The 27289-nt window shown below is 46.4% G+C and overlaps 1 protein-coding gene across 1 annotated transcript in view; it reads right to left on the bottom strand.

The window, feature by feature from the left end:
* Positions 1 to 604: 604 nt before the first annotated feature.
* The window catches only part of SPON1 (spondin 1), a 314515-nt gene continuing 287830 nt past the window's right edge, over positions 605 to 27289 (bottom strand). The window contains exons 7-16 of the mRNA XM_003254969.4: positions 24511 to 24575; positions 13953 to 14154; positions 12875 to 13015; positions 11969 to 12044; positions 10769 to 10951; positions 9206 to 9376; positions 8959 to 9126; positions 7919 to 8083; positions 5677 to 5940; positions 605 to 3160 (exon numbers count right to left, since the gene is read on the bottom strand). Of these exons, the coding sequence (XP_003255017.1) occupies positions 2997 to 3160; positions 5677 to 5940; positions 7919 to 8083; positions 8959 to 9126; positions 9206 to 9376; positions 10769 to 10951; positions 11969 to 12044; positions 12875 to 13015; positions 13953 to 14154; positions 24511 to 24575 (1599 nt within the window). The 3' untranslated portion in view covers positions 605 to 2996. The remainder of the gene's footprint in view (positions 3161 to 5676; positions 5941 to 7918; positions 8084 to 8958; positions 9127 to 9205; positions 9377 to 10768; positions 10952 to 11968; positions 12045 to 12874; positions 13016 to 13952; positions 14155 to 24510; positions 24576 to 27289) is intronic.

Genomic DNA, 27289 nt, shown 5'->3' with positions numbered 1-27289 from the left:
TGATACTCATCTTAGTCCTTTTAATGTTGCCTATAACAATACCTCAGGCTGGGTAATTTATAAAGAAAAAAGGTTTATTTTATTTAGCTCATGATTCTTCAGGCTAGGAAGTACAAGAAGCATGTTGCCAGCATCTGCTCCATTTCTGTTGAGGGCTTTTCATGCTGTGTCATAACATAGCGGGGAAGGTCAAAGGGGACATGGACGTGTTTGAAGAGGCAAAACCAAGGGGCATCCTGGCTTCATAACAACCTACTCCCTTGGGAACAATTCTGTGAGAACTAATTCAGTCTAGAGAGAGAAATGCTTCACTACAATGGTACCAAGCCATTCATGAGGGATATGCCTGCATGACCCAAACCCTTCCCACTAGGCCCACCTCCCAACGCGGCCACCTTGGGGATCAAATTTCAAGCATGAGTTTTGGTGGGAACAAACTCAAGCTGTAGCACATTTTAGCCATGCACTTGACCTGGACTATTTCTGGAGAGCTATAGTTGTGTGAGAATGTGTAATGTACCCTTACTTCCTGGAGGGAGTACATAGACTGAGTATCCCTAAAATATGTTCAATATGCAAAGTTCAAATTAAAAACAGCACAATGTTTATTTTTTCAGTTCTGGGTCTATAGAAGCCCAGGTTTATTCCCATTTGCTACAACAGATTCCCTTCAAATAAAATGCACTGGCAAGGTGACCAATGTCTGGCTGGGAAATCTCTCTCTCAACTTCTTGCTTTTGAACCTAAAATGTGGATGTAAATTGGATCACAGCTGGTTTGGCATTGAAAAAAATATATACACAACAAACAATTACAACTTCTTTATATGGCAGTTTTTACTGGGTGTCTAATACTCTCTTTACTATCTCAAGTGGAAGTCCAAACAAATTTCATTTTTGTAGTAAAAAGTCTTTATTTCCAAAATGATTTGTTAGCCAAAAGAACTACAAACCACCTAACAAGACTTTGGTAAGAAAGACTTGATGCTTCTTTTATAAATTCCCCATTGCAAACAAACAATCCAACAAGAGTCATGTTACCCATTCTTAGCCATTAACCTGGTTTTAAGTCTCCAAAATCAGGAATTTTAAATGTACCCAACTGGGACCAAATACAAACATGAGACACTAAGGTGGCTTGTCCTTGGATTAGGAATCACCAGCTTAAGGAACTTTATCCTGGGTTGAGAGTTAGATAGCTTAGAACAACATTGCAAAAGTGGGCGCTTCTATATGAGGACTTTTTTTCCCCCCAAGTAGAAAATTAAATCGTGTTTCTTTATATTGTGCTTTTTTTGGGAGAAAGGAGTTCATTTAAGGATTTAAAACATGTTGGATACAAAGGTAGTTCAGAGATGTAATAATGGTCCCTCCAAGAACAAGGGAGCAAAAGCCCTATCATCTTTTATTGAAAATGATTGATGGAGATGGAGGACAATATAAAAAAGAACCTTCTGAACACTTACTTAGCTTAAAGACATGAAAGCCCCAGTGAGTTTTTATTGAATAGTCTCTCGTGTTAAAGTACATATTCAGGACTATACTATGTTGTATTTGGAAATATCCTGATGTGTTTGTTTAATACAAATTCTTAGTGTATTCAGAGCATTGTGTCTCACCAATGGCACACATTTGGATTAAGCAGTAATAAGGCCTATAAAAGAAATGAAACAATAGTTTTCAACAATAAATGCAGGAAGAAAAACTGCTGATGGACCCAACTGAGAAAATGTCCTTTTACACTATCCCTTGGTGGTCAGTCTCCCCGAATCTGGTGTGCTTATAATTGCTGGGAAGGCAGTGTAAACCTGTGGCCGTTGCTGTGCATGTCTGGGAGGACCACAGCCCTGGTGTGGAGCACTGACAGGTTTGACTTTCCACCAGAATTGCTTGCTCAGCTTAATCCCATAATATTCCTTTCCCTTAGATTTTCTGTCCTGATAACTTTTTCTCTCTGCATATAAAATTTCGTGACTAAAATAACTTTAAAGTACAGAGATTGTATTTTGTTGAAGGAATGCCTTGGGGGGACTTTGGGCAGACTTAGCAAAATGTTTGTATAGCAAAAATGTTTTCTTGCTAAAAACTGATTTGTAGACTTGAAAGTCTAGATGTGTGTAGGAAGATTTTAAAATTCAGGCAAATTGGTCTCTAAAGAGAGACCAATTTTGCTTCCTTTGTCTTGGTTCCAATAAGGATTTAGTACCAAAAAGTTCAGAAGGCTGGCTTCCCAGAAGAATTGTGCATACTCCCCTGAACCCCCAAAAGCAAGGGAAAAATACACTCTAAACTTATTATTTATCTCAGGTGTAAAAACTAGTTACCTTACATTTAAATAAAGCAGCCATAATTTAATTTATTTATTTTTGTGGGGGGCATCAGGAACCAATATTAGGGGTGAGATAAATGTATTCCGAATTTCTCAGTGAAAGAACAAAAGCCACCCAACATCAATGCTCCTCTTCAAGTCTACCAGCTGTTTTTCCCCAGGAACTATTGATGACTGAGGAGACTTGAAAAGAGACCTAAAGTTCCACTAAGAAGAGATGGGCAAACAATGGTTTCATTGAACAGGCCAAAGATGAGAATGCGGGGAATCTGCTCTCTTCATCTGAGAATGTTTCCTACCTGCCGCACCCTGGGACTCAGGCATAGAGTCACTTCCAAACATGGTTGCCTCTCCATGTGGAGGAGGTCAAGGTCTCCGTCCTGCCTGGCCAGGTGGAAGCTCCAGAGGGACATGTTTCAGTTTAGTACAAGGTGGCTGACACTACTCCTCTGCAGGAAGAGAGCTGGCTGGAGGTGAGGGCGCCCCACTCAGCCTGTACCCATCAAGAAGTATTCAGAAAGGATGTCCCTGGCATCCACAAGACTACTGGGCGAACCACACTGCAAAAATGAAAACTAGTGTACACAATTTAAATTGTCTTAAGCAAATAATCCAGCCATTGGTGACTCTGGAATCTAGAGTGCAGCCCTGGGGAACTCGTACCCTTGCTAACAAGGATGAACGTTGCATGCTCTGATCTCCTTCTTGTCTTTGCAGCTGGTAAACTGGGAGCTTTTGAATCTCTTCTTTACAGTCATGTAACGTTCCTGAATTCCACCTCCGCACAGTTTGGTGCATTCTGACCAGGCCGTCCACGGGCGCATCCTACAACCTGAAAGCATGAGAATGCCTTGTTAGGCCTGCAGAAACTAGGGATGGAACAGGGATGCTGAATTCTAGTAGAACTGTGAAATGTGGTTGTCTGGGCTCATCCTCTGCTCAAGTATGTAACGATTTGGTTAGAGTCGTTATTAGGGACAGTTAGGTCATATGTGACTAATTGCAAAAAATGGCCACAAATGCTCCATGATGGTTCTCATCAAAAGGCAGACTCTGTTTCTCCACCTCTTGAATCTGGGCTTGACAACATGATTTGCCATGGCCAATGGGACATGAGCAAAAACAGGCCTAAAAGCTGCTAGGACCCTTCTACTACCATGTAAGCAAGCCTGGCTAGACCACTCGAGAGACCATGTGCAGAGAAGCCCCAGCCATCTCATGAGGCCCCAGATATGCAGGTGAGGCTCGTCTGGCCCAATTGTGCCACCAGCTAGTAGTAGCCACATCAATGAGTCCAAACTAGACCCAAGAAGAACCATCCAGTGGACCCAGTTCACATCACTGATCCACAGAATCTTGCTAAGTGATTGTTTAAAAAGACTGTTTTGGGGTGGCTTATGCAGCAGCCATGCAAGGAACACTAAACCACTTTCTCTTATGCCTTACTCCCCAAGTACTTGGCTCCCAAATGCTAAGTATAGAGAAGTACAATTTTTGTTCTTCCTACTCAGCATAAACATGCTGCTCTCCAAGAAAACTTCCCTGACCCCAGAGATTAATTAGGTTAGATCTTTTGATTACTGCTTCCATAGCACTCTAGATTCCTCTTTTATAGAACCCACCACATTTATGGTTACGCATATTTGTTAACCACACTACAGCTAAGAGTCATGGAGGAATGTACCGTACAACTATGTACCTGGCACATAGTAGGCTTTAATGAATGTTTGTTGACTGGCTGACTACCATGTAGAACAGACAGCACTTTGGTATGCAAACAAACAACTCCCTAATCATAAGGATCCTGAACTGTCAAGTAACTCCTCACACTTTAAAAAGAAGAATGGGCCTTTAAAAATCAGAAAACTTGATGTACACGTTAATCTTCACTTTTTTATGTGGGTACCTTCAGCACTGAAGTCCCTGGCCGGCATTTTCTTTTTCTTCTTAAGTCCTGGAACTCTCTGAAGTTAAGCTGGAGTTTGGGGATGTATAATCTTTCTCTTGGGTTACAAATAAAACGTATCTGGCCTCTGTGTCTGTTTGCCATCTCCAAATTACTCAACACAGGTCTGATACAGTCACCCTCTTGCTTAAAACCACCTACAGAGTCAAGTCCCAAATCCTTGGTGGGCCACTGGCCTTTTGTGGTCTGGTCCCTGCCTTCCCAGCCTGGTTTCCTGCCTGCCTTGTCCTCTGTGCTTCATCTGCATCCCATTTATCACTTGGACCTATCATGGTCTTTGGCATCTTTGTGCCTTTGTAATGACTATTCTTGCTGCCTGGAATGTACTTTTTTTTTTTTTTTTAATTTGAGACGGAATTTCACTCTTGTTATCCAGGCTGGAGTGCAATGGTGTGCTCTTGGCTCACTGCAACCTCTGCCTCCCCGGTTCAAGCGATTCTCCTGCTTCAGCCTCCCGAGTAGCTGGGATTACAGGTGTGCGCCACCATGCTCGGCTAATTTTTGTATTTTTAGTAGAGACGGGGTTTCACCATATTGGCCAGGCTGGTCTCAAACTCCTGACCTCAGGTGATCAGCCCACCTTGGCCTCCCAAGGTGCTGGGATTACAGGCATGAGCCACCGTGCCTGGCCTGGAATGTACTTTTCTAAGTGGCGAACTCCTCCAGGTTTTTCAAGACCCACTCTAGTTTTCCCTGCTCTGACACCTCCCTGAACTCCAGTCAATGTAAGATGCTCATTCCTTAGCTCCCTGAGCACTTGGTGCATTGTTCTATTAATTATTTGTCAGCTTGGATCAATATTATTTGGGGAAATAAAACTCAAGACTGACATGACACTGCTGCTAAACTTCTGGTTAGCCTTGCAAAAAAAATAAAGTCTCAGGCCACGGCTGCCTTGTCTGAGCCACACCCTTAAAATGGAAGACGATGTGTTCTGGGAGGTTCTCAGGAACATTCCCTAAATGACGAACAAGACTCCTTTGACACATCTGTATCATTTTCCCTCTTTGCAAGGAGTGAATGGTGTTGCTAAGTCATAACTGACTTTGAGCAAAGTTGGACACATTATTGGTTTTATATGTGTGTAGAAAGAAGGAACTGTGTAATTCCTAAAGATTCTTTGCTTGAAAATTTATTTTTGGCAGATAATTAGGTTATCTAAATGTTCTTTGATAAAGGACCCTCCCACTGCCAATCTCCTTTATAAATTATGCTTGCTCAATATTTGGGAACAAACTTGGATCTAAAGAATCAAAATGTGGCCTGAAGACTCCAGAAGATGCAGACTCTCCCGGACTTTTTTTTAAAACAGGTCCAAGACAGCCCAGTGCAGAGCCCTGCCTGTCCTGGAGACCACTTAGGCTGACACTTGGGAGCCATACCTGGGAACTGCTCCCCTTCAGACTCTTCCTTCAACTGCTCGCTCCGCCGGCTCTCTCGGGCCTCCCTCCAGCGTAGCTTCTGGATGGATGGATTTCGAAGGCATTTCCGGATGCGGCACTTTTTTCGCTGTACAGTCTCTGGGCAGGGTGCACCTCCAAATTGAGGCTCCATTTGGATCATTCGGGTTCGAATCACGTGGCCTTTCCCACATGACTTGTTACATTCTGACCACTGGGACCACTCGGTGAGCTCACAGTCAATGGCTGGCAAGACACAGATGGGCATGAGTGTATCACATGTCTGAAACAAGATATGGTCACACTCCTTTGAACATCTCAACAAGCCTATGAGGAATGCAAAGCAGGTGCTGTGTCAGGCTTATTTTACAGAAGAAGAAACTGAGGCTCCAAAGAGGCAGGCTGACTTCATCCAGCCCGTGTGATTGGTAAGCAGCAGAGGCAGGATTGCTGCCAGGTCATCACCCATTCTATGCTCCCTCTGTGACTCAAGGCTTTGGAGGACTTTCAAGATGTGTTCAGAGCCTCTTGCCCTGCTCTGTGAACTCCTAGAATATTGTCAGATCAGCCTCAAGTATAGAACAGCCTCCCACAGTCCCAAACTCACTGGTGATATTTTTTCAGAGCAAGGCCAACAAGCCCCCTGCTGCTCTTTGGAGAGAACAAGTCAACAAGCTAAAGGTGGCTGACCCTTGTGGACCAATACCAAGGACATTGTGATTCTCACACACCCTGGCAGCTTTTCATTCCCAGCATCATCCTGTGTTCTACATATGGTGGTCTACGCAAAAAACACAGGAGCCAGAAATGGGACATTCAGTAGAGAAGAGGGTCAGGAGCAAGTGGTGCTTTATGGTTTATCGAGATCCAGTAAATTCTTACTAAGCCAGAATTCTCATAAATGTGAAGGGAAAATAACACATCAGTTTGACGGTCAGGATGTGTCCCAGGGAGGTAAATTATTCCAAGCTCTCTGTTGGCCTTGCAAGGCCAAAGTCAGGGTGGACTTAGATGTCCTCATTTAGTTCAACAGTTTCAGTTCTTTTGTCCCGCCTTTGGAAGCTCAGGCAGCTTTCTTATATGCAAAATGGGGATCATGGTATTTTTTTTCATTAGGTTGTAAGGATTAAATGAGATGCTCCCAGCCCTGTAAGTGCTCCATAAATTTTCATTTTCTTCTCCCTTCCTTCAGTACCCTGTGGATATAAAACTTTTAAGTAAGTCAGGCACTCTAAGTCAGAAGGCTATGGGGCCCCAACTCTGGTGAGCTGGTCTGAACCATGGGCCAATCTTTGTTATTGAAAACCCCAGGCTTTCTCTAGTGGATGGTCCAAGTTACCTCCACCCGTGGCTGAGTCTCCTAAAACAACCCAGGAGCTGGAGCGTGGAGCAGGGATTAAGGCCTATCCTTGCCATGTCCAGTGCTCACACTTTGGACCAATTACTCGGTTTCATCCTCAGAGCAACCTAGGAAGTATTTCCTGCTATTTTACAGATGGAGAAACTGAGGAACAGAGGTGCTGAGTCATCGGCTGAAGGTCACTAGCTAGGGGAGGGAGGATGAACGACTGCAAGTGTATGCTGGAGGGGGCCAGAGCCACTGCCAGTGTGCCTGCCCTTTCACCACCCAAAAGAGCAGCTCTTGGAAGACCAGCCAAGGAAACTGGCTTGCTCTGCTTGGGGATTAGTCCCATGTAATACAAACAGCTGATCGCAGAGATTTTGGAAAACAGGACTGGGAGTGGAGTGGGGTGGGGTGAGCTTTTGAGAACTTGGCTTGTTTTCTTGCTGGTTTTCTTACCAGTCCGCAGGAGTCATTGATTTAATGTCCAGCCTCTGGTCATGGGGAATTAAAATGGTCACAGGGAGAATAGAATTAAAATGCTTGGAAAATCCATGGGTCAGGCAAGCCCATAATTGTTGGGGGAGAGGAGGGAAAGAACCAAGGTTATTGAGCCTTGTGCTGTTTTTCATATGTGTCTCTCATTTAGACTTCACAGGAACCTTAACTTTGGGTATTTTGTAGACGGTAGTGGGATTCTCACTTTACTAATGAAATTGACTGCAGTGTTTAAGTAACTGCAAACACTGAAAGCCAAACCCCAAACTCTTCCCCAGCAAACCGTTTTATTCTAGGATCTAGCAGTATTAGCACTGGCTGGTTCAGAGCTCCCTGGACTCAGGAACATAGAAGTGATGGGCTTTGAGGAGCTCCAGGACTTACGGCATTCGGGGAGCATGCACTTCTCCACCTGCTCCAGATCCTCATTGCAGTCTCCAAGTTCTGCCAGAGACTTGAGCATCCGCTGTCGGGTTCGCATGCCCTTCCCGCAGGTCACGCTGCAGTCACTCCACTCGGACCATGGGGACAGCAAGCATGGGATGGTGTCTAGATCAAGAACCAGGTTTGCCACTGTGAACAGGTTCCTTTTGTTTTCTTTGATCTCCCTGACCCCACAGTGTTCCATACCCAGTCCCCTGCTTTGGCCCCTGGAATAAAGTGGAATTGGCCCATGGATTCAAATAAGAGTGAATTCTATGGAGCAAGAAATGGCTCAGCAGCCTACTGCTCTTCTTGTCACTCTCTTTCATCTCCCCGCTGACCCCCCAGGTGGTTATGACATGAGGGTAGCAATATGACCACATAAGTCCCTACTGGAAATGCCACTGAGGCTGTTAGGGTCTTCCTAGAGACAGAAACATCCCACACTCACTAAGAATCAGGCACTAAAGGAGAGGCTCAGGGATGCATTTTTGGACACTGTGGTCCTGAATTCCCTAGAATGTGTATGTACTGGTGTGCCTGTATACATCTGCATACTAATGTGTGGGCAGGCCCATATGCATTTGTGCACAGAGCAGGGGAGGTCATGCTTTATGGGATCAGCCAAGTCCAATGTACAACAGGAGTGGGCTGGACCTGGGTAGTGTATGTCCCGCCTAAATGTATTGGCCCTCCTCCCCACCACTGCAAGAAAGACACTCCTATAAAACACAGCTGCAGGTGAATTCTATCCAGAGGCCACCAGTTTGCCACCCCAGCATTGCTTAGAATGTCCGCCAATGGAGGTTACTCTCTCTGGGTCTGGTTGATGTCTACACATCTATGGCTCTCATCTGGCTCCCAGCAGTGCCCGGCAAGGACCATGGGCCATGCTTTCCTCCTGCTCAGCCTCCGACCTTTATGGTGGTAATAGTGGATGCCATGGCCCTCCACGCCTGTCCCCGGTGGCCTCCTCCAAGCCCACCCCCGCTCTCACTCACGGCACTCTGGCATCATGCACTTCTCCGCCTGGGACGTCTCGGCTTTGCACATGGAGCCATCTGCGGGGCTCATCTTGATCATGCGGTGCCGCTTCTTCATGCCCATGCCGCAGGTGGCGCTGCACTCGTCCCACTCGCCCCACTCGGTCATCAGGCAGCTGCTGGGAGCTGGGGAGGCCGGCGGCATTGGAGTCGCACCTGCTGCCTCCCCGACCTGCTTGCCCGCCCGCCCGGGGCCCCCACTCACAGCACTCCTCGTTGACCGTGCACTTCTCCGTTTCCTCAGTGGGCAGCGTGCACACGGAGCCGTCCTCCGGGAACTGCTTCACATACCTCTCCCGGGACCTCATGCCCGTGCCGCAGGAGATGCTGCAGGGCGACCAGGTGATCCACTCGGACATGGTGCAGGTGGAGCCGTCTGCAACACACCGAGTGAACGCTGCAGCAGTGCACGGGTGGCAGGGGCGCCCGCCAGGCCGCGCGGTGGGAACTTTCCGCCAGCGGGAATCAAAAGGAGTCAGGCAGTTGAGGTTGTCAGCACACCTAAGAGGTCTAAATCCTTAAACCGGCAAAGTTCTCTAAGAGGAAATGCCTCTTTTCCAGGTGCATGGGACACTCAGAATTACTCCTTATCTCATGAAAATACATTTGAAAGACGCTTGTATGGAAAGGGCGGTGTTTAAAAAATGTACACACATATATCTATGATAAGATATAATTTAATCTACATATAATTTAAGATAAATCATAATCCATTTGTATGAGGAACACTCCTTCCCTGTGGAGGGGGAGGTTAACGACCTCAGCTCCTCAGCTTAGACAGCTCCCCAGTCCCAGCCCCAAGAAAGAGGCTTCGATGTTGACAGGTCAGTCCCAGCTTTCCTCCTGCCTGTTTGTAGGAATGACTTGTCTATGGAAGGGTTTACTTCCCTCCAAAGTGCTTATTGTGGGCAAAATGAGCTAGCAATAAACCATTGTGAAAGTGCAATGCTGGGAGAGGTGTTTAAGAGCCTCCCTCTAGGCAGAGCCAAGGAATTAATGACCTGCATGGGATAAACTTGCTTTCTTTATCCTCAGCTTGGAAGTGGTTTTTTTCCCTGCCATACACCAGTCCAGCCTATACAGTGCCGTCCCATTGCCTTATTGCATCCTGTAAGATCAGGGCAGAGTAGCGTAGATCTATCAGGCAGAGAAAGGGGTCATGGCTTGGGAAGCAGATAGCTGACCTTTGCACAGCAATCAGCTTAGTGCAATCTTGAAGCTTGAGCCATCATGGTATAGGTGTTGCAAGATTATACTTAAAGCCTGACCTTTGCATTGCTGCAAATAGAGAGACTGAGAATTTCTGCAATCAGCCCAAAGGTCCTGACACAAAGAAGTGAGAGTGCTCTGACTCACGCTGAGGTGGAACACAGATGAGGGGCCGTAAATGACAGAATTGGGGCAATGGATCTACCTGCAATCTGGGCTGCCCTGTTAACAGTCTCCTTAAGAAGAGATTGGAGTTAAGGCCCAGAAGCAGGCTATGTGTTATCTGTAACTTGTCATAAGATGTATCTATGTTTCTTAGTTCTTCAGTAAAAGAAGGGGGGGGTGGTCAATCTCAAGAATTCCTTTGATGTCATGAGAGAGGTTCTGTGTTCAGAGCCCTCAAGACACTGTTGCAGATAGGAGTTTGCCCAAGGTGGACCCCACTGACATCTACTGTCAGGGTCCTTGTGCCCTCACCAGGGACACTGTCTGACTGCTAGGCAGACCCTCCCTTCCTGAACTCCTGCCAGCCCCTGGCTGGTCTGGGCTGTCTCCTCACCTTCATCGCTGCAGCCAGGGCCCATGCAGGGCTGGAAGTCCTGGGTGTCGGGGCAGGGGACGCTGAGGTCCAGCTGTGCCTTCAACATGCGCTGTCGCATCCTTTTGCCTTTGTCGCAGGTGGAGGAGCTGCAGGCGGACCATGGGGACCAGTTGGAGTAGATGCAGGTTTCAGGGGTGTCATCTGGAAAGAATGTTTGACATGTTTTCCCTGGGAGCCTATGGGAGCTGCCACTGGCCCTCTCCCCATACCAACTCATCTGGGGACAAGAAAAGCCATGCTGCCAGCCTGGCCTCAGTGAGCCTGTGTGCTCCTGGGATGGAAGCAGCCATCCATTTCCCTTTAAAGATGATAGTTTAACATCTTGCTAATAAATATCTAAATAAGCAGAATAATTCTTATTATCCCTTCCTTTCAACACATGAACGTCTTCTCATTTTCAGTCCCTCATCTTGGCATTGTTTCCACACACACGCAGGCTCACTGTAGGTAATTCTGAAAAGCTCAAGGCTGGTTTTCATGCCATGGCTTCATCTTCCCAATGATCCCATACACAGTTGTCATGGTAAGAATAAGAGCAGCTGCTATTCATTGAGTACTTATCATGTACCAGCACCATTCTAAGAGCCTTACATGTTTTATCCCATTTAATTCTCACAACTGTTTGAAGCAGGTTCTTTTATTATCCCCATTTGACTGTTGAGGAAACTGAGATAGAAAGGTTAGCTTCTTGCCCAAGATCACATATCTACTGAGAGTCCAGGTTGTCTGGCTCCAGATCCCATAAGAAAACTTGAGCTTGAACCATGACTGTGTCGCTCCCTCCTGATTGTAGGATCTGGGCCTTTCTTTGCTTGCTGGGAAAGTGAATGTATCCACACCTACCTCATAGGCTGGCCTGAGAATCGAAGCAGAGAGTGGTCTGAATCCTGCGAAGCCCATTCAAATGAGATTTACACGATTGTTTTAAAGGCCTGATGTTGTTGAGTGTATATTCTGATGTCATATCTTCACCAATTCCCTTATACTTTGTGCCTACCTTGGCCTTGTTTTTGATTATTTCTTGAGGAGAAATCCTCAGAGATAGGATTACCAAGTCAAAACACATGGTTTATGGTTCTTAAAACAGGTTAACAAATTGCTTTCTTAAAGGGTTATGACGATTTATATTGCCACCTGCAACAAAAGAAAACAACATACCTTCATCTTTCTCTTCTGGAGCCAGGTCAGCTACAATATCATCGACATTGTCAGGTACAATATTGCATTGTTCCCCCTGCAAAAGGAATTTTACTTGGAGGGCTCACATGAGAGAAAGAAGGGAATGTGTAGGGGGAAGATGAAAGAGGACTAAAATCTAATGCCCATTCTGTATACAAATCGTATGCCATGGCAAAGTTCTGGGCCAACATTTACAATATGCCTGAGAAAGAAATGCCAAGAAAGCAGGAATGGCTAACCAGGGATGATAAATACATAACTTGGGTACCACCACTCCCCAGTTCCTGGCCCATGGCAGATATTAGTAATCAATTACAAAACTCACAATGAAAGCAATTTGCCTGGATCAAATTGTTCATTTGAGCACTGGGCCTCACTGCTGAGTTAATTTTGCTCTTTTTTTTTTTTTTTTTTTTTTTTTGAGATGGAGTTTCGCTCTTGTCACCCAGGCTGGAGCGCAGTGGCACAATCTTGGCTCACTGTAACCTCCACCTCTAGGGTTCAAGTTATTTTCCTGCCTTAGCCTCATGAGTAGCTGGAATTACAGGTCCCAGCCACCATGCCTGGCCAATTTTTGTATTTTTAGTAGAGATGGGGTTTCACCATGTTGGCCAGGCTGGTCTTGAATTCCTGACCTTAGGTGATCTGCCCACCTCAGCCTCCTCCCAAAGGGCTGGGATCACAGGCATGGGCTACCATGCCTGGCCTGCTTATTTTCATCTTATGAAATAATTTGCATGTTAGAAACCAGGGGAGGCCCAGGAATTCCGTATCCTGAGGTGACTTCTGCCAGCGACTCCATGATTCTAGAGCAGAAAGGCGTTCAATCTCCCTGGCACTCCTACCGGGAAGGGTTGATGCCAAGAGTGGGTTCTAACCCAGTACCTTCCGTGCGATTCTCTCGATGACAACTCTGGCTACTTGAGTGATGGACCCACCCTCTGGGTCGTAGAAAGGACTCTGAGGATGGTCCAGGCTGGTCAGGGGCCGGATTTTCTCCTGGGGAATGGTGGGTTTGTTGGGTGACTGCAAGAAAACATACAGAGGTAGAGAGTAAGAAATAAAATTGGGAAAACCCACAAAAGCCATTTGTTATATGGATCAGAGCAAAGTCCTTGATAGGAATTTAACAAGTGTAACTACTATTTGTATTTATGGAATTGTGTTCATGCCACATACTGTGCTGGGAAATTTCTAGAACTATATTTTAAAATTCTTCCATGTACATGGTAGGATTGTGCTAGGATGAAGAAGCCAAGTTTCAGAGAGGCCATCCCAGCTAGGAAATGGCTGAGCCAGGTTGGCCTGAATCCCAAACTCTTTCTAATAGACCAGGCATTGGAAAACTTTTTTCTGTAAAGGGTCAGATGCTAAATATTTTAGACTTTGTGAACCATATTGTGTCTGTTGCTAATATTCAACTCAGCTGTGGTAGTGGGAAAACAGCCGCAGATAATATGTACTTGGAGGAATGTAACTGGCTTTGAAAACTTTATTGACAAATCACATTGTAGGGCAGATTTGTCTTCCAAACCATAGTTTGCAGATGTCTGTTTTAGATTGTTCTCCCATTGGTTTTCTGATGGCTCCAGATTTCAATGCAATTGATCATATCAGAGAAATATGACATTCAGGACAGAATGCAAACTCCTTAGCCCAGCTGTCCAGAAACCTTCGCTCTTGCCATCGTGGCTTTGGAATGCTGTCCCCTGCTCACCTGGGAACTGCTCTTTAGCAGTTCCCTCTCTGTGCTCTCCTGGCCACTGCACAGACAGTTCCCAGAGCCCAAATTACACCATATGTGATGATGACACCATGCCGGCCTCCCCAGCCAGACTGAAAGTTCACCTAGGACAGAGCCTGGGACAGATTCCCTCTGTGTCCAGGACACTCAGGAAGGGGCTGGGCAAGGAGAAGGTGCTGGGGAAGTTTGCCACTCACCACTCCAGGCACACACACACACCTCATAGGTCACCCCACTGTCAGTGCCAGCGTCCCAGGGAATCAGGTCTTGCACAACCTTCTGGACCCAGCCACATTCCTTGGTGCACAGATCTTCTGCAGATAAGCCTACGTTCCAGTCGGGACTAGGGCCCATCATGGTCAGGAAGGACATTAAATGGCGTGTTCTGTCCACGGAAAATTCAGCTGAAGGTGCTGCTCTCCTGGAAACGAAATACAGAGACCATTATATTAGAGTTCTGGGGGTTGGTCCTCACTCTGAGGGAAATCTGCCTGGATTATGAAGAATGAGAGGGACAGAGAGTATTCACATTCGTGGTCTCCCACTGAACTCTGCCTTTGGCCACTGTGGGTTTATACCCTTCTCTGTCCTGAGCCCATCCATTGAACAAATGTGGAGAGAACCATATACTACCACCCTGTCCAGTTTCTCTTTTTTTCTTTCAGAGACAGAGTCTTGCTCTGTCACCCAGGCTGGAGTGCAGTGGTGTGATCATGGCTCACTGTTGCCTCAAACTTCTGGGCTCAAGTGATCCTTGCACCTCAACCTTCCATCAGAGGGGTCATCTCCCCCAGCTTCCTGTTTCTATTGCCCTCAGAAGGCTGCCGATAGCAGGCACTGTCCAGCGCCAGACTGTACCCATCAGCTCACAGCTGGGAAGCAGGGACCAGCTGTAGAGTCAGAGACCTTTGGCCGACACCCCCGGTTGCTGGGAATAACATCCTGAGTCTAAGCTATCAGAGGCCGCTCTTCAACCTCTATCTCTTTGTGTCACTCAGATTCTCAGGAGTGGCTGGGACCATGTGAGATACATGGCAGCAACCACTCAGAGTGGCTGGAAAGGAGTCACATTCGCAGAGCACACAGCGGGTGGCAGTCCCATATTATTTCATTTTCCCCTCATGACAATCCTGTGGGGTTAGAATTATTATCCTGTCTCATAGGGAGGACATGAAAGTGAATAAGTGGTTAATGAACTAACAGACACAGCTAGGAGGGGGCTGAGGCTTGAAGGCAGCTTGGCCTGACTCTGCACCCCCAGGCTGCTAATCATGGGGAATCCTTGGCCAGAGACCAACTGTTCTGTTCAGTCCAGCTGGCAGCTGGTCTGCCTCAGCTGTCTGGAAGTCCCTGTGCCCTCTGTTGGGACCAGCTGCTTCTGGCTGCCCTCACCTGGCACCAGAAAGCAATGACTGCAGACCTGACTGGGGCCTGGGGAACTGGGCCCCTTGGGCTCTGGTATCACCTCTTACAGCTGTGTGTCCCTGGGCAGATTATCAAACCTTTCTGCATCTGTGTCCAAATCTTTAAAATGGTGATCACATATGTCTACTCTAAAGGGTTCTTGTGAATTTCGAATGAGCTAGCTTGCAGACAGTATTTAGCTCAGTGCCTGGCCCTAGAGCTCTTATTACCATTAGTGTTATTGAGAGAAGCACCGTAGGGTCATATGGAGATCAGAAAGGGGACAGGTGGGAGGAAAAGACTTCCTGAGTGGACTTTCCATTTTAGCCTGATGCCAGTCTAGGTTCTGGCACAGGAGTGGAGAAGAACCTGGCCTGAGCCCTGGCTTTGGCATCCATCAATTGACAAGGTCCTGGTGTTGCCTCCCATGCACCCCCTCCCTTATCCCACCCTACCTGCTACCTAACAAGCTCCCTGGGCCCTGACAGGCCAGCCTAGCTGCAGGTTAGCTGCAGGTTCCACTTGTACTTGCATCTATTGAGCAAGCTCTTCAGTGATTGGAAAAGTGTGGTCCTTGGACTAGCAGCATCAGCAACCTCTAGGAACTTGTTAGAAATACAGATTCTTGAGCCCCACCCTAGAATTGCTGAATTAGAGACTTGGGGTAGGACCCAGCAATTTGTTTTAATAATCCCTCCAGATTTTAATATACCTCAAGCTTGAGAATGCCGGGCCCACTCATCTTTCAAGCCTCAGGTCATGTCACCTCTTCCAGCAGCCTTTCTGACTGCCTTCGGCTGAGGCAAATACATGGCACTGGATTCCCACACTCTGCGCAGGTCTTGCCTTCAGCTGAGGCAAGTACATAGCGCTGGATTCCCACATTCTGTGGTCTCCATAGCCAGACCCCATGAATGTAATCACTTCCTCACTGTTTCCTCTCCCCAACTTAGACCGGGAGTTCCTTGAAGGAACTCTGTGTTTCATAGCTGCACCCCAGGACCTAGGTGTCCGGTGAACAAATATGCGTATGATGACTTGAGCTCCTCCACTTCCTAGCTTTAGATCTTGGGCAAGTTGCTCACCCTCTTCAAGTCTCAATATCTTCATCTAGCAATATATACCTGCAGTGTTGCTGTCAGGATCAAATGAGATGCTTTATTAGGAAGTCCTTATAAACTGCTAAAGTATTGCAATGACATCATCAGCTACTTAGGCACAAATCAGGGGATTTAATTTCCTTTTCCCACGTGTGCATTTTCTGGCATGTAGGTCAGTGATTTTAGCAGCTTCTTTAAAGACCTGGTTCACACAAGGATTGCAGTCTATGGAGGTGTGGCATTACCTCACCTAGGGACTCATAGGACAGGGTTCTGGTCTGCCTTCTAGTAACTGCTGAGCAGAGAGCACTGGCACCTGGGTGCAGCTGTCCTCTGGGGTGGTCCAGCAGTCCCCTGGGAGGCAGGTTTCCTCTTCCATTGTCATAGAGACTGATCGCTCCATCTATTACCTTCCTGTCTTCCTATGTGATTTGGGGCCAGATTAGTCATTCATATCCTGTACCCCATGGGTGACTATTCACAACGACAATCCAAGGGGACAAAACCAGTTCTAATCCAGAGCTATAGAAACCAAACCAACTGCTGCCCTAACACATTACCCTGAAACCTGCCCAGCCAATGGGTGTAACCATCTGAGACCAAGGCCTTGTGGAAATCATTCTCAGTAAATGCATTTTGGCCCAATCTGTTGTATCCAAATCTGTAGCTGAAGCGAGGTACCTTCCAGACCCTGGTAAGTGTTTCAAGGTGTGGGAAACGTGGGGCAGCCAATTCCTGACCATGAGGTCACATGACTGACTTATCTTGGGTGATAGAGTGAATCTGAATCTATAAGGGCCTGAGAAAAATTTTCTAGCATCTTCAGATATGCCCTGCAGCTTTCTCTTATCCTTGACTGGAGAATCCCTCCTTGACCCCATTTAGTAACACTTCCTGGAGGAGGTATTTCCTGACTTCTCCCCAAATTGCTTAGAACTCCTATTCTACCTCCCCATAGCATGCTGAACTCATTCTTGCTTTGGAATTTTTTGTTAATATCTGCCTTTCCCATCAGGTTCCAATAGAGTGAGGACCATTTCTGCTGTGTTCATAGCTATATCCCAATGTCTGGCTTAGAACTTGGCATACCGTGGATTCTTTTCAAATGTTTGTTGAAGTAAATGAATTAATCTAAGGAATGAACATGGAGCTCTTGTACTTTCTTTGACCTTCAAATTTAATTAAGCATCACTTCAAAGTATTTACTCAATAATAAAAAATAATGAAATGAATAAGAAGCTATATGAGTTTTCCTTAGAAAATGCTAGATAGGACTGGAGTGCTTTAATTTGTACAAACTGTCATAAAAATTTTTATGCTTTTGTATATGCCATGTCTTCCAAGATATATTTTGTTAATTTGGTTTCATCTTTCTACCTGGGACTTAGATTTGTATCCATTTTCTAGCAGAGAGTTGATCTAGCCATACCATATACCAGAGTATATGATAAAGCATGACAGACAAAATAGCGTGATATTCAGATAAGATCGAAATATAAATCAGCAACACAGACTGGAGATCCCAGAAGCTATAGATAAGGACTATACAAAATAGGCTTTTCAAATTAGGGGGAAAGAAAAGATTGTGCAATAAGTGGGGTTTGGCTAAGTTAATTGTAATAAAAAAAATACTGGATTCACATTTAATATACCACACAAGAAAAAAAAAAACAGACCCAGAGTCAAATAGAAAATAACCAGATCATAGAAAAAAATAAGCTTTCAGATCTATTAGAGAAATATTAATTTTTTCAACTTTGAAACAATAAAAGCAATTATAAAGAAAAGAATTGAATTATCTATCAATGAAAACCTTCTGTAAAATGAAAACAGCAGTACTGAATTGGAGAGAAAAATGACATGCTGGCAAAAAATGTCTCCACTGAGTTGACTGACAAAGTGTTAATATCTATATTATGTACAGAGTTAATCCAAATATGTAGAAAAAGACAATGATCCCACTAGATAAAGAAAAGTTATGAACAGACAATTCACATCAGATATGAAGACCCAGAGAGATGTTTCCTTTTTCTACATTTGGAGAGGCAGCATGGTGTGGAGGAAAGAACCCAGGGCATTGGTGACAGTCAGAGCTGGATTCCAATCAGCTGTTTATTTAATAGCTATGTGATGGGGGCTTCTACCTCACCTTTCTTTGCTGTTACTACATCTGCCAAATGGGAGCATCATTATCCTACCCCAAGGTTTTATTGTGAGAAAATTGCTTATCATTGTGAGGGACACATAACAGGGCTTGGTAGAGGCTGATTTTCTTCTCATTCAACTTTTCCAAACAAAATGTTCCAAAACACCATAAAAGAAAAGAGGTAAGAAAGGATTTTGATACTGCTTCTAGAGACTTACCATCCCCTCCTAAATTACAGATCCACACCAGTGAGACTCAGGAGGGTTTCCTAAAACACTCATATGCTGTGTTCCGTCTCTCATCCTGAGTTTTCAATAATCTGAATTTTCAGAATTGCAAAAACTCAATCTGGCCACGAGAGGGCGCCCAAGCCATTCACTAGGCTGAAGTTCTGCAGGGGTGTTTGTGGAGAAAGGTTTGAGGGAGGTTCCTGCAACGTTGGAAAACGCTGTGTTTATAACCAGGAGGCATCTAGGACTGCAGGTCCATCTGGACGCTTAGATCTACCACCTGCTTCTCTGTCCAAGGCCCATCTTCCTGTAGCATCCCGAGGACATCGATAGACCTGAGCAGGTGTTGCAGGAGGCAGGGAGAGCACTGACTCTTTCGGCCCAATTTAAGAGAAATCTCTGGCCTCCTGGGGAGCATGGCTTTGGATTTCTGGAGAAGGTGACCATGTCTCTACTCCACTGGCCTCACAAACACGACCTCTGTCTAATCAATGTTAATCCGGCAGAGTGGCTGGGAATAATTTAAGGTGGTGACAGTGGTTTGCAGGATTCATTTTAAGAAAGGAAATAAAAGTTACTTGTAAAAGTTCCAGTAATTCTTAGCATTCAGATGCAATTGGAGGAAATGGATGATGGATATTCAGAATTGATTTGTAGGAAATCTGGGCATTTTCTACTTAGGCACCGGAGGAACTAGGAAAGGATGTGGGTTTTGTTCAGAGTCTGCCTTTCCTGTCTCTACCTGCACCCTGGGCTGTCGGAGCCACAGCTTGATTTATTGAGCTAAACAAGTCAGCAGCTAATTTGCTCATTCATGGCTGTCCTTTGAGAAGTGGTCCTGGGGATAAAGATGCAGATCATTGAAAAACAAGTCAGTTTCAACGGGCAGGACCTTGCAAAGTAGGTCACCCTGGCTTTCCACTGGGCCGAGGGAGGCTGGAATCCCATTAACCTCAATCAGGCAGGCTCAGCAAAGAGAGGCAAGGCTGTTTCTGCAAAACAAAACTTGGCTGCATGTAGGCTTCCTAATTTGACTTCCTAATGAGATTTGGAAGAGGAAAGGGGAGACTGGGGTATGGGAAAATCAAAGGAAAATTCCTTTCCCTTAACAAGCCAGTAGCGCCGAGTGCAGAGGTTTTGGGTGTTTGGGAGGTCTGAGTGTTTGCCATCAATTAATTTTGTTCTACTGGGGCCTCGGGAAGTCTGAGGGGTAGGTGAAATGTGGGAAGGTGTCCCAAAATATTCATTTCAGTTTTTCGGAAAGTCTCTCCCATCTTAAAAAAGAAAAAGAAAGTGCTCCTTTGACTCTTTCATCCCTTTGGAGCCAGGTTCTCTTCTTTCATAGCAAACTTCACAGTTTCTTGCCCTGAGTTCCAGAGCTATCTAGCCAACCATGTGCTTAACACCTCTAACTGGAAATCTTGAATACATCTTAACCGCTTACATTTAGAACTGATCCCATGATCTTTCCCACTGAACTTCATCTAACGTTTTCAGCCTTGTGAGTGGCTTCACCAACTCCTTCCTTATGCCAGCCAGACAGATGGGAAACATCTTGACTGCTCTTTCTCCGCCTCCTTATTCCACCTATCGCCACAGCCTGTTGATTTTACCTCCTACGTGCCTCACACATCTCTGTACCTCTCTCCTTTTCCACCACCACCACCATCCTAGTGAAGTCACAGTTAATTCTCTCCGGTTTTCTGCAGTAGCCCCCCTCACTGGGCTCCCGCATCTACCCTTTCACACAGGGGCCAGAGTGCTGTTATGGCTTTTTATTTTTTAATGCAAATATGATCATGTCATCCTTTTGCTTAAAACCTTTCAATGATTTATCATTATTATTTGAGACAGGGTCTCACTCTGTCACCCAGACTGGAGTGCATGGCTCACTGCAGCCTCAACCTCTTCGGCTAAAGTGATCCTCCTGCCTCAGTCTCCCAGGTAGCTGAGACCACAGGCCACCATGCCTGGTTAATTTTTTAGATTTTTTGTAGAGATGGGGGTCTTGCTTTGTTGCCCAGGCTGTTCTCAAACTCCTGGGCTCGAGTGAGCCTCCTGCCTCCACCTCCCAAAATATCAAGATTACAGGTGTGAGCCACTGCACCTGGTCTTACTCATTACTTTTAATGCAAAAATTCAAATAAAAAATTTCAAATGTTACATGGCTTGGCCCCACACCAAACTCATCTTTGATTTCTGGATCTAGTTAGACCAAAGTCTTTTAGTGCCTTAGACATACTCTACTCCCTCCTCATACAGGGCCTTTGCAGATACATGATGGTCTCTCCAGATTTTCTAAAATGTTCTGCCCTTGGTTTTCTTCTTTGCTTAGTTAACTCCTACTGCTTCCTTAGATCTTAGCTTCATTGCCTTTTTAGGGGGAAGCTATCTCTAACCCCCAGGCACTCTCATGGCACTTTATGCCTTTCCTTCATAGACATGTCACATTTATTTGTGTGATCATTTAGTAAATATCTCTCCACACTGAACTGTAATCTCCATAAGGAACTGTGCTGTGCTCACCACAGTTGCCCTAAGCACCTTTCACAGGACTTTTTTTGGGGACCCTCCTATCAAGGATGTTTCAATCCTCCTTGATAGGATATAGGGTAAGTGAAAGTAAGATTTTGTTTGTTTTGGGGTAGGTGTGAGACCATTTGGTGTGGTCACACTGTTAATTTCATGCCAATCAGAAGGCTCATTGGCAGGTATATATGTCTTGATTAATTTAAACATAGGAAAATGAATGAATTGTTACTTAATTGGAAGGATTGTGTTATAGTGAAAAGCACAGGCATTAGAATCAGCCGGGTACTGTTGGCATTCTATATCCACCCTTGCTGTCATATGACCTCTGAGTCTCAGTTTGGTCATTGGTAAAATGGACATTGCAATACCTACCTCATGGTTATTAGGATTAAAAGGGATAATAAATGTCAGTGCCTACTTGGGCCCAAGGGGATGCTGAAGGTGAAAGGACTGCTCTCTCTGTCCTCTACTCCCTCCCTTCCTATCTCTTTCCTGAATATGCTTTGATTTATAGTTTACATCTTTCTAAGCTCAGGCTCCTCAAGAGAAAACTGGTATATTTTTATACACCTTAATGGTATATTTTTATACACCTTAATGGTGTAAAAATTGGTACCCACAAACTCTCCCCACCCCTACCTGCCTTTGATCCCCTGCCCACTTAGAGGACCAGAAGTGAGGGGTTCTTCACACACAGGTTCTGGGAGCCAAGGACCTGGGAGAATCTGAAGAGACAGCAGAGTAAGGAGATTCGGGGTGACCCGATTGGTAACTGATGTTAATTATGCAAAGGGCACCGAGGGCTTTTGTGAATTCACATTGTTGTTTTTTGGTAGGACAGGGATGAGACGGGCAAAGGTGCATCTGCCAGGAGAGTGCCCCCGGCAGGCCCTGCCTCGTGTTGCTTCTCCTTGGAGGGCAAGGCATTTCCTGGGCTGGGTGGGTTTTCTCCTGCCCTGGTGTGAGCTTCCTTAGGGAGGATCCAGAGCAAGGCTTAGAGCTCACAGCAGGCTAGAAAAGGCCTCCATGTACCCAGCTGGGCTGCCCTGGGCCAGCTGTCTGAGTGCTAGTCCCTCTTTCCCTCCTCGGGCCTCCACTCAGAGCCTCAGCTCCACCCAAGCCTGGGCCAGTCCTGACCAGGGCAAGGAACGCCTTCCAGGCGCAGCCCCATGTCCCTCCTGCACACAGCAGGAGTGGGTTCTGCCCCTGCTCTGGGGCTCCAGAGCCATTCCTCACCCTAACGTTTACCCCCTTGGACTATACAAGGCTGCCATGATGACATTATATTTTATATATTCAGGTTATATGGTGCTGCCTGGACTTGTGCAAAGGGAAGACCTGGGGTGGCCCAACTTTGTCTGTTGTCTGTCTCCTCTCTGGCTGAGTGTTCCAGAGAGCTAGGACTGCATGTGCAGGGCTGGCGCACAGTAGGGGATGAGCCATTAGTTTGCCAAATGGTTAAATGAGCAGGTATCAGGTGCCTCGCCATAGCTTCCCTGCTCCCAGCCAGTCAGCTATGAGCATTCCTCCTCCCTCACTCCCGCTGCTCTATCCTGGGGCGTCTTCCTTTTGAATGTCCAGCACTTTCCTCCCTTCCTATCCTGTGGATTTCGCCTTTTCTCCCACTGAGCAGCGTCTCACACATTCCTCCCGTTGTTGCTGTCTTCAATATCGGTGTTAATGGATGTAGACTACTCCCTAGAGGGGCTAGCCAAGGCTTCTTCAGAAACCATCTTCTTGGGGTCAGTCGGGAGCTTCTTCTGCTCCAGGCCTTGCATCTTGAAAGGATGAGCAGAATCAAGGCTTGTTCAAGGAACTGCCCAGGATTCGGGGTGGCCTGCATGAGGTGCAGTGTGGGGAGGACAGGAGATGAACCCTGACGTGTGTTCCGCCCACCTGTGCACGCTAAACTAAGGAGTGTGGACTTGATCTTGAGGCTAAGCGAGGTCACAGAGGGATGAAGAAGGAGAGGACAGAACAGATTTGGATTTTTTTGTTGTGATTGTGACAGAGTCTTACTCCCATCACCTAGGCTGGAGTGCAGTGGCGCGATCATGGCTCACTGCTACTTGACTCCCTGGGCCCGGGTGATGCTCCTACTTCAGCCTCCTGAGTAGGTGGGACTACAGGCATGCACCACCACACCCAGCTAGTTTTTTGTATTTTTGGTAGAAGCAGGGTTTCACCATGTTGCCCAGGCTGGCTGGAGGATTTGGATTCTTTTTTTTTTTTTTGAGACGGATTCTCACTCTGTCACCAGGCTGGAGTGCAGTGGTGTGATCTCAGCTCACTGCAACCTCCGATTCCCTGGTTCAAGTGATTCTTCTGCCTCAGCCTCCCGAGTAGCTGGGATTACAGACATGTGCCACCATGCCCAGCTAATTTTTGTATTTTTAGTAGATACTGGGTTTCACCATGTGGGCCAGCATGGTCTCGATCTCCTGACCTCATGATCTGCCTGCCTTGGCTTCCTAAAATGCTGGGATTACAGCATGAGCCACTGCGCCCGGCCAAGATTTGGATTCTTAAAAGATCACTCTAGTAACTGTGGATGAGGAACTGGACTGAGGGAGACTACAGCAAAGGAAAGAGGTGATGTGGTCCAGGTGAGAAAGGGTGATGGCTTGAAGGAAGGGGAGGAGAACAGCCAAGTAAGGACTGATTTGTAAGCTGCTCAGAAGGCAGAATCCACAGGGCTTCAAGACTCACTGTACTTTCAATATTTCTCCACATGGAGAACAGCAGGTTTGTTTGAAGGTGATGGGACCCCTTTTGGACATGATGAGTTTAAGGTCCAGGTGGACCATCCATGGAGAGGTGTCCAAAAACCTGATGGATATAGCACTGTATCTATCTACCCATCCATTTGGCAGGAGGTAGTTTTGGGGACTGTCAGTGTACCCCTGGTCACCTGACTCAAGGGCAGATAAAATCTCTATGGGATAGAGGAGATAGAAAAGAAATGGGACTGAGAATGGAACCCAGGGTAAATCTGGCTTTCCACATGTCAGACTGGCTAAGTGTGAGTACACCTGTGTGCTCTGAGGGTGAGGGCATGTTCGGTCTGTTGTGGCTGAGAGCATGAGTGAACACAGAACAGTTAATCATCACATCTGAGTTGGTATTAAAGCCATCACATCTGGCTGTGGTATTAAAGCCATTGGGGGAAAACAGAGCCTGAGCCTGCATCCTTGAGAAGATGGGGCAGATGTGATGCTCTGCACCTAGAAAGCATCTCGCCTGCTTGTTAACTGAGAAGTAGTGCTAACTTTAACAGCATAGCTGGTATGTGGTGGCCATTAGGTAGGTGGCTTTGAGAAGGGGCTAGGGTAAGACAGGCCAGGCGAGGGACTTGTGTTACTTACACATTGAGAGGCTGCCAGGCTGGCCATTGGGCTTTGGCTTTGATGACGGTGAGGACCTCATCACTCTGCAAAAAAGGACCACAAATATTTAGTGAACAGAGCTGGGCTCATGGGAACAACAGGGCTTTGACCTGGTGACACCATTCACCCCCACTCCCTCACCTGCTCTTGGGGCTCTTCCTGCCTGGGTGTAGAGCCACCTCTCTCTGGGATGGGGGAACCCTGGGGCCTCAGTGATACTGGGAAAGGGGACTGAGTGTCCAGGTATGTCCTGGACACTGAAAGGCCACTGAGTCACACCTTTGGTTTCCAGCTCAGCCCATCCCTTCCCCACTAGAGCAGAGATCTGGCCTGGATTCTGCCTTGGTTGGCCAGACTCCCATGTCATGTCCATTCCACAGGGCAGAGCCATGCTCTGTGTCCAGACACTGAGTGGGGCCTGCTCCAGGCCAGCTGGGTCAGCAGGAGCTGCAATATGGCTAACACCTGGCCCCGAGGACTGTCCCCCAAAGGCCTGTCCTGCTGGTGAGACCCACGCGCTGGATCAGACTCCCTTGGATGAGGAGGCCAGCACAAAGCCAAGGGCCCACACCCATGGTGCCCCTCAGGTTCTCTGGCTCTGTTTTGCTTTGGATGGTGAATAAAGCACCATAAAGTTATTTTAGGGATAACCGGGGAAACTTAAGTAATTTTTTGAGGAATAATTTGATAAGTAACATTTTGAAGGAAAGCACTGAATAGTCATCATAGGGCAAAAATCAGAACTTTGTTGATCTTGCTCAACTTTGAGGTTTGGTTGGGTTTTTATTTTCAATTACACACTGAGGGTGAGGGGTGCCATGATCTTTGCAAGGCTGGAGGCCAAGTTCAGCTTTGGTGGGGGGCTTTCCCCAGAGTGGAGTCAGCTGGCCCTGTATGTCCCCTTTCCCTGGCCCAGGCCCGGCAGTTCTCAGACATAATAGTCCGTTGTGTGTGGAAAACTCCAGAAGGTCACCAGCTGGGGAAGGAAGGGCTTTGTTGCCAACTGAACAGATCCCTGAGTTCCAGGGGAAGAGATTTGCTTGGCTGGCTCATGGCGACAAGGCTACACTCCTTAGAGTCGTGCCTGGCATCAGGTGCCTAGAATGCAGTTAGGATGCATTGTGACCTTCTCCCTGGTTGGGTACCTTGCCCAGAAAATCCCATAGCCCCATGGAAACTGAAAGGAAGGAGGACAGTGGTGTCTCTGAGGCTCAGGCCCAGAGGTTATAAAAAGCTTTCTGGTCCGTAGCTTCCCATTTACCATGCAGGAAGGGGCTGTTGGATGGTGGTGGTGCAGAGGAAGGTGGCTTAGCCAGACCCAGCGTGGTCTGGGCTCCTACAGACAGTCCTGGGTGAGGGGAAGGGCCCACAAGGACAGGCCAGCAGCGGTGAGCCACCCGGGAAGCTTGCAGCCCCCTCCTAGGCCCAGGCTCCCTGGGGTGCCCTCTTTCCATCAGATGAAAAAAATCTTTGGATGCACAGACACCCCAACATTCACGTCTGCAGGCAAAGCATTTCCCAACAGAGCAGTTACATTTCTCATGCAAAATATATTTATTTGTTTACAGTGTATCCCTTCTTCCCTCCTATGAAATATCTGTTGAGTGACCGAGAAGTTGTTTATCATGAAGTCATATATGGAACACAACCTATCTGTCTCCTGAGTGCCAGCTCCGTGTCTCCCCAGACCTGGTTTTCCTCCAGTCATCTCATATGCCTCATGGCTGAGCCCTTCCTCTGACCTCAGAGTCCTGCTCCTCCTCCAGCAGCCCAGCCTGGGTTGAAGGCACAGCTCAGGCGTGCCTGAGCCGGGCGCTGATCACCACCAGCTCCCTTCATCCCCGACACCAGTCAGGCTGAGGATTCCTGTGTTCACCTCCTTCCACAGTCTCCCCTCTGGCCACCCCGTCTCTAGTATCTTCTTGCTTCCCCCAATTCATCCTCCACTTGCTGCAAATCTGACTGTATCTGCCTCCTGCCAAAACCCTTCAAAGGCTGCTCGCAACTTCCATGACAATTTCTTACTTCCTGAGTTTTGCTTATGTGGTCCTCATCATCTAGTTCTGCTCTACTTTTTTTCTTTGATTTTTAATTCCAGAATAATACACACACTGTGGAAAATTTTAGCATCACAGAAACTCACAATGTAAATGTTGAACACGGTCTACTTCAATAGCAACCCTGCCTTCTGTCTCCTTCTCCGTTTCCAGAATATTACAGCATGCTGTGTATCCTTCCAGATGTTCTACGATGCACATGTAAGGATGTGTGTGTGTGTGTGTGTGTGCATGCATTATATTTAGCTTTCCCACCAAATTTGTGTCATACTGAATATCTTGTTCTGTACCATGACTTTAAAATATTTCCTTAATATAATATCACAGGAAACTTTCCGTCAGTACATACTATATACTATGTACGCTATATACTATATATCTTAGCTCTACTTTTTTGATTTTTAAAGTGTTGGATATCTTCAAATTATGGCAAGCCAGGTCAAGACTTATAAAAAGGAAATCCAAGATATCAGATCCTGGTAATGAGATACTGTCTGATGACAATCCCTTTGCTCTTGAAGAAATACTTCACTAGAAAATAAAATCAATGTGGGTGGAGTGAAGGTGGCTGCCAAGTTAGCTGGCCCTGCAGATTCACCTGGCTTTACAGTTAAATTCTGGTTTACATGTCCCAGCTGATATAGTGATTTTGCTTTTGTAGCTTTCGTAATATATAACTACACACACACACACACACACAC

This window comes from Nomascus leucogenys, chromosome 15 (assembly GCF_006542625.1).
Source record: "Nomascus leucogenys isolate Asia chromosome 15, Asia_NLE_v1, whole genome shotgun sequence".
NCBI lineage: Eukaryota > Metazoa > Chordata > Mammalia > Primates > Hylobatidae > Nomascus > Nomascus leucogenys.
This window is presented reverse-complemented; position numbering and strand designations above follow the sequence as displayed.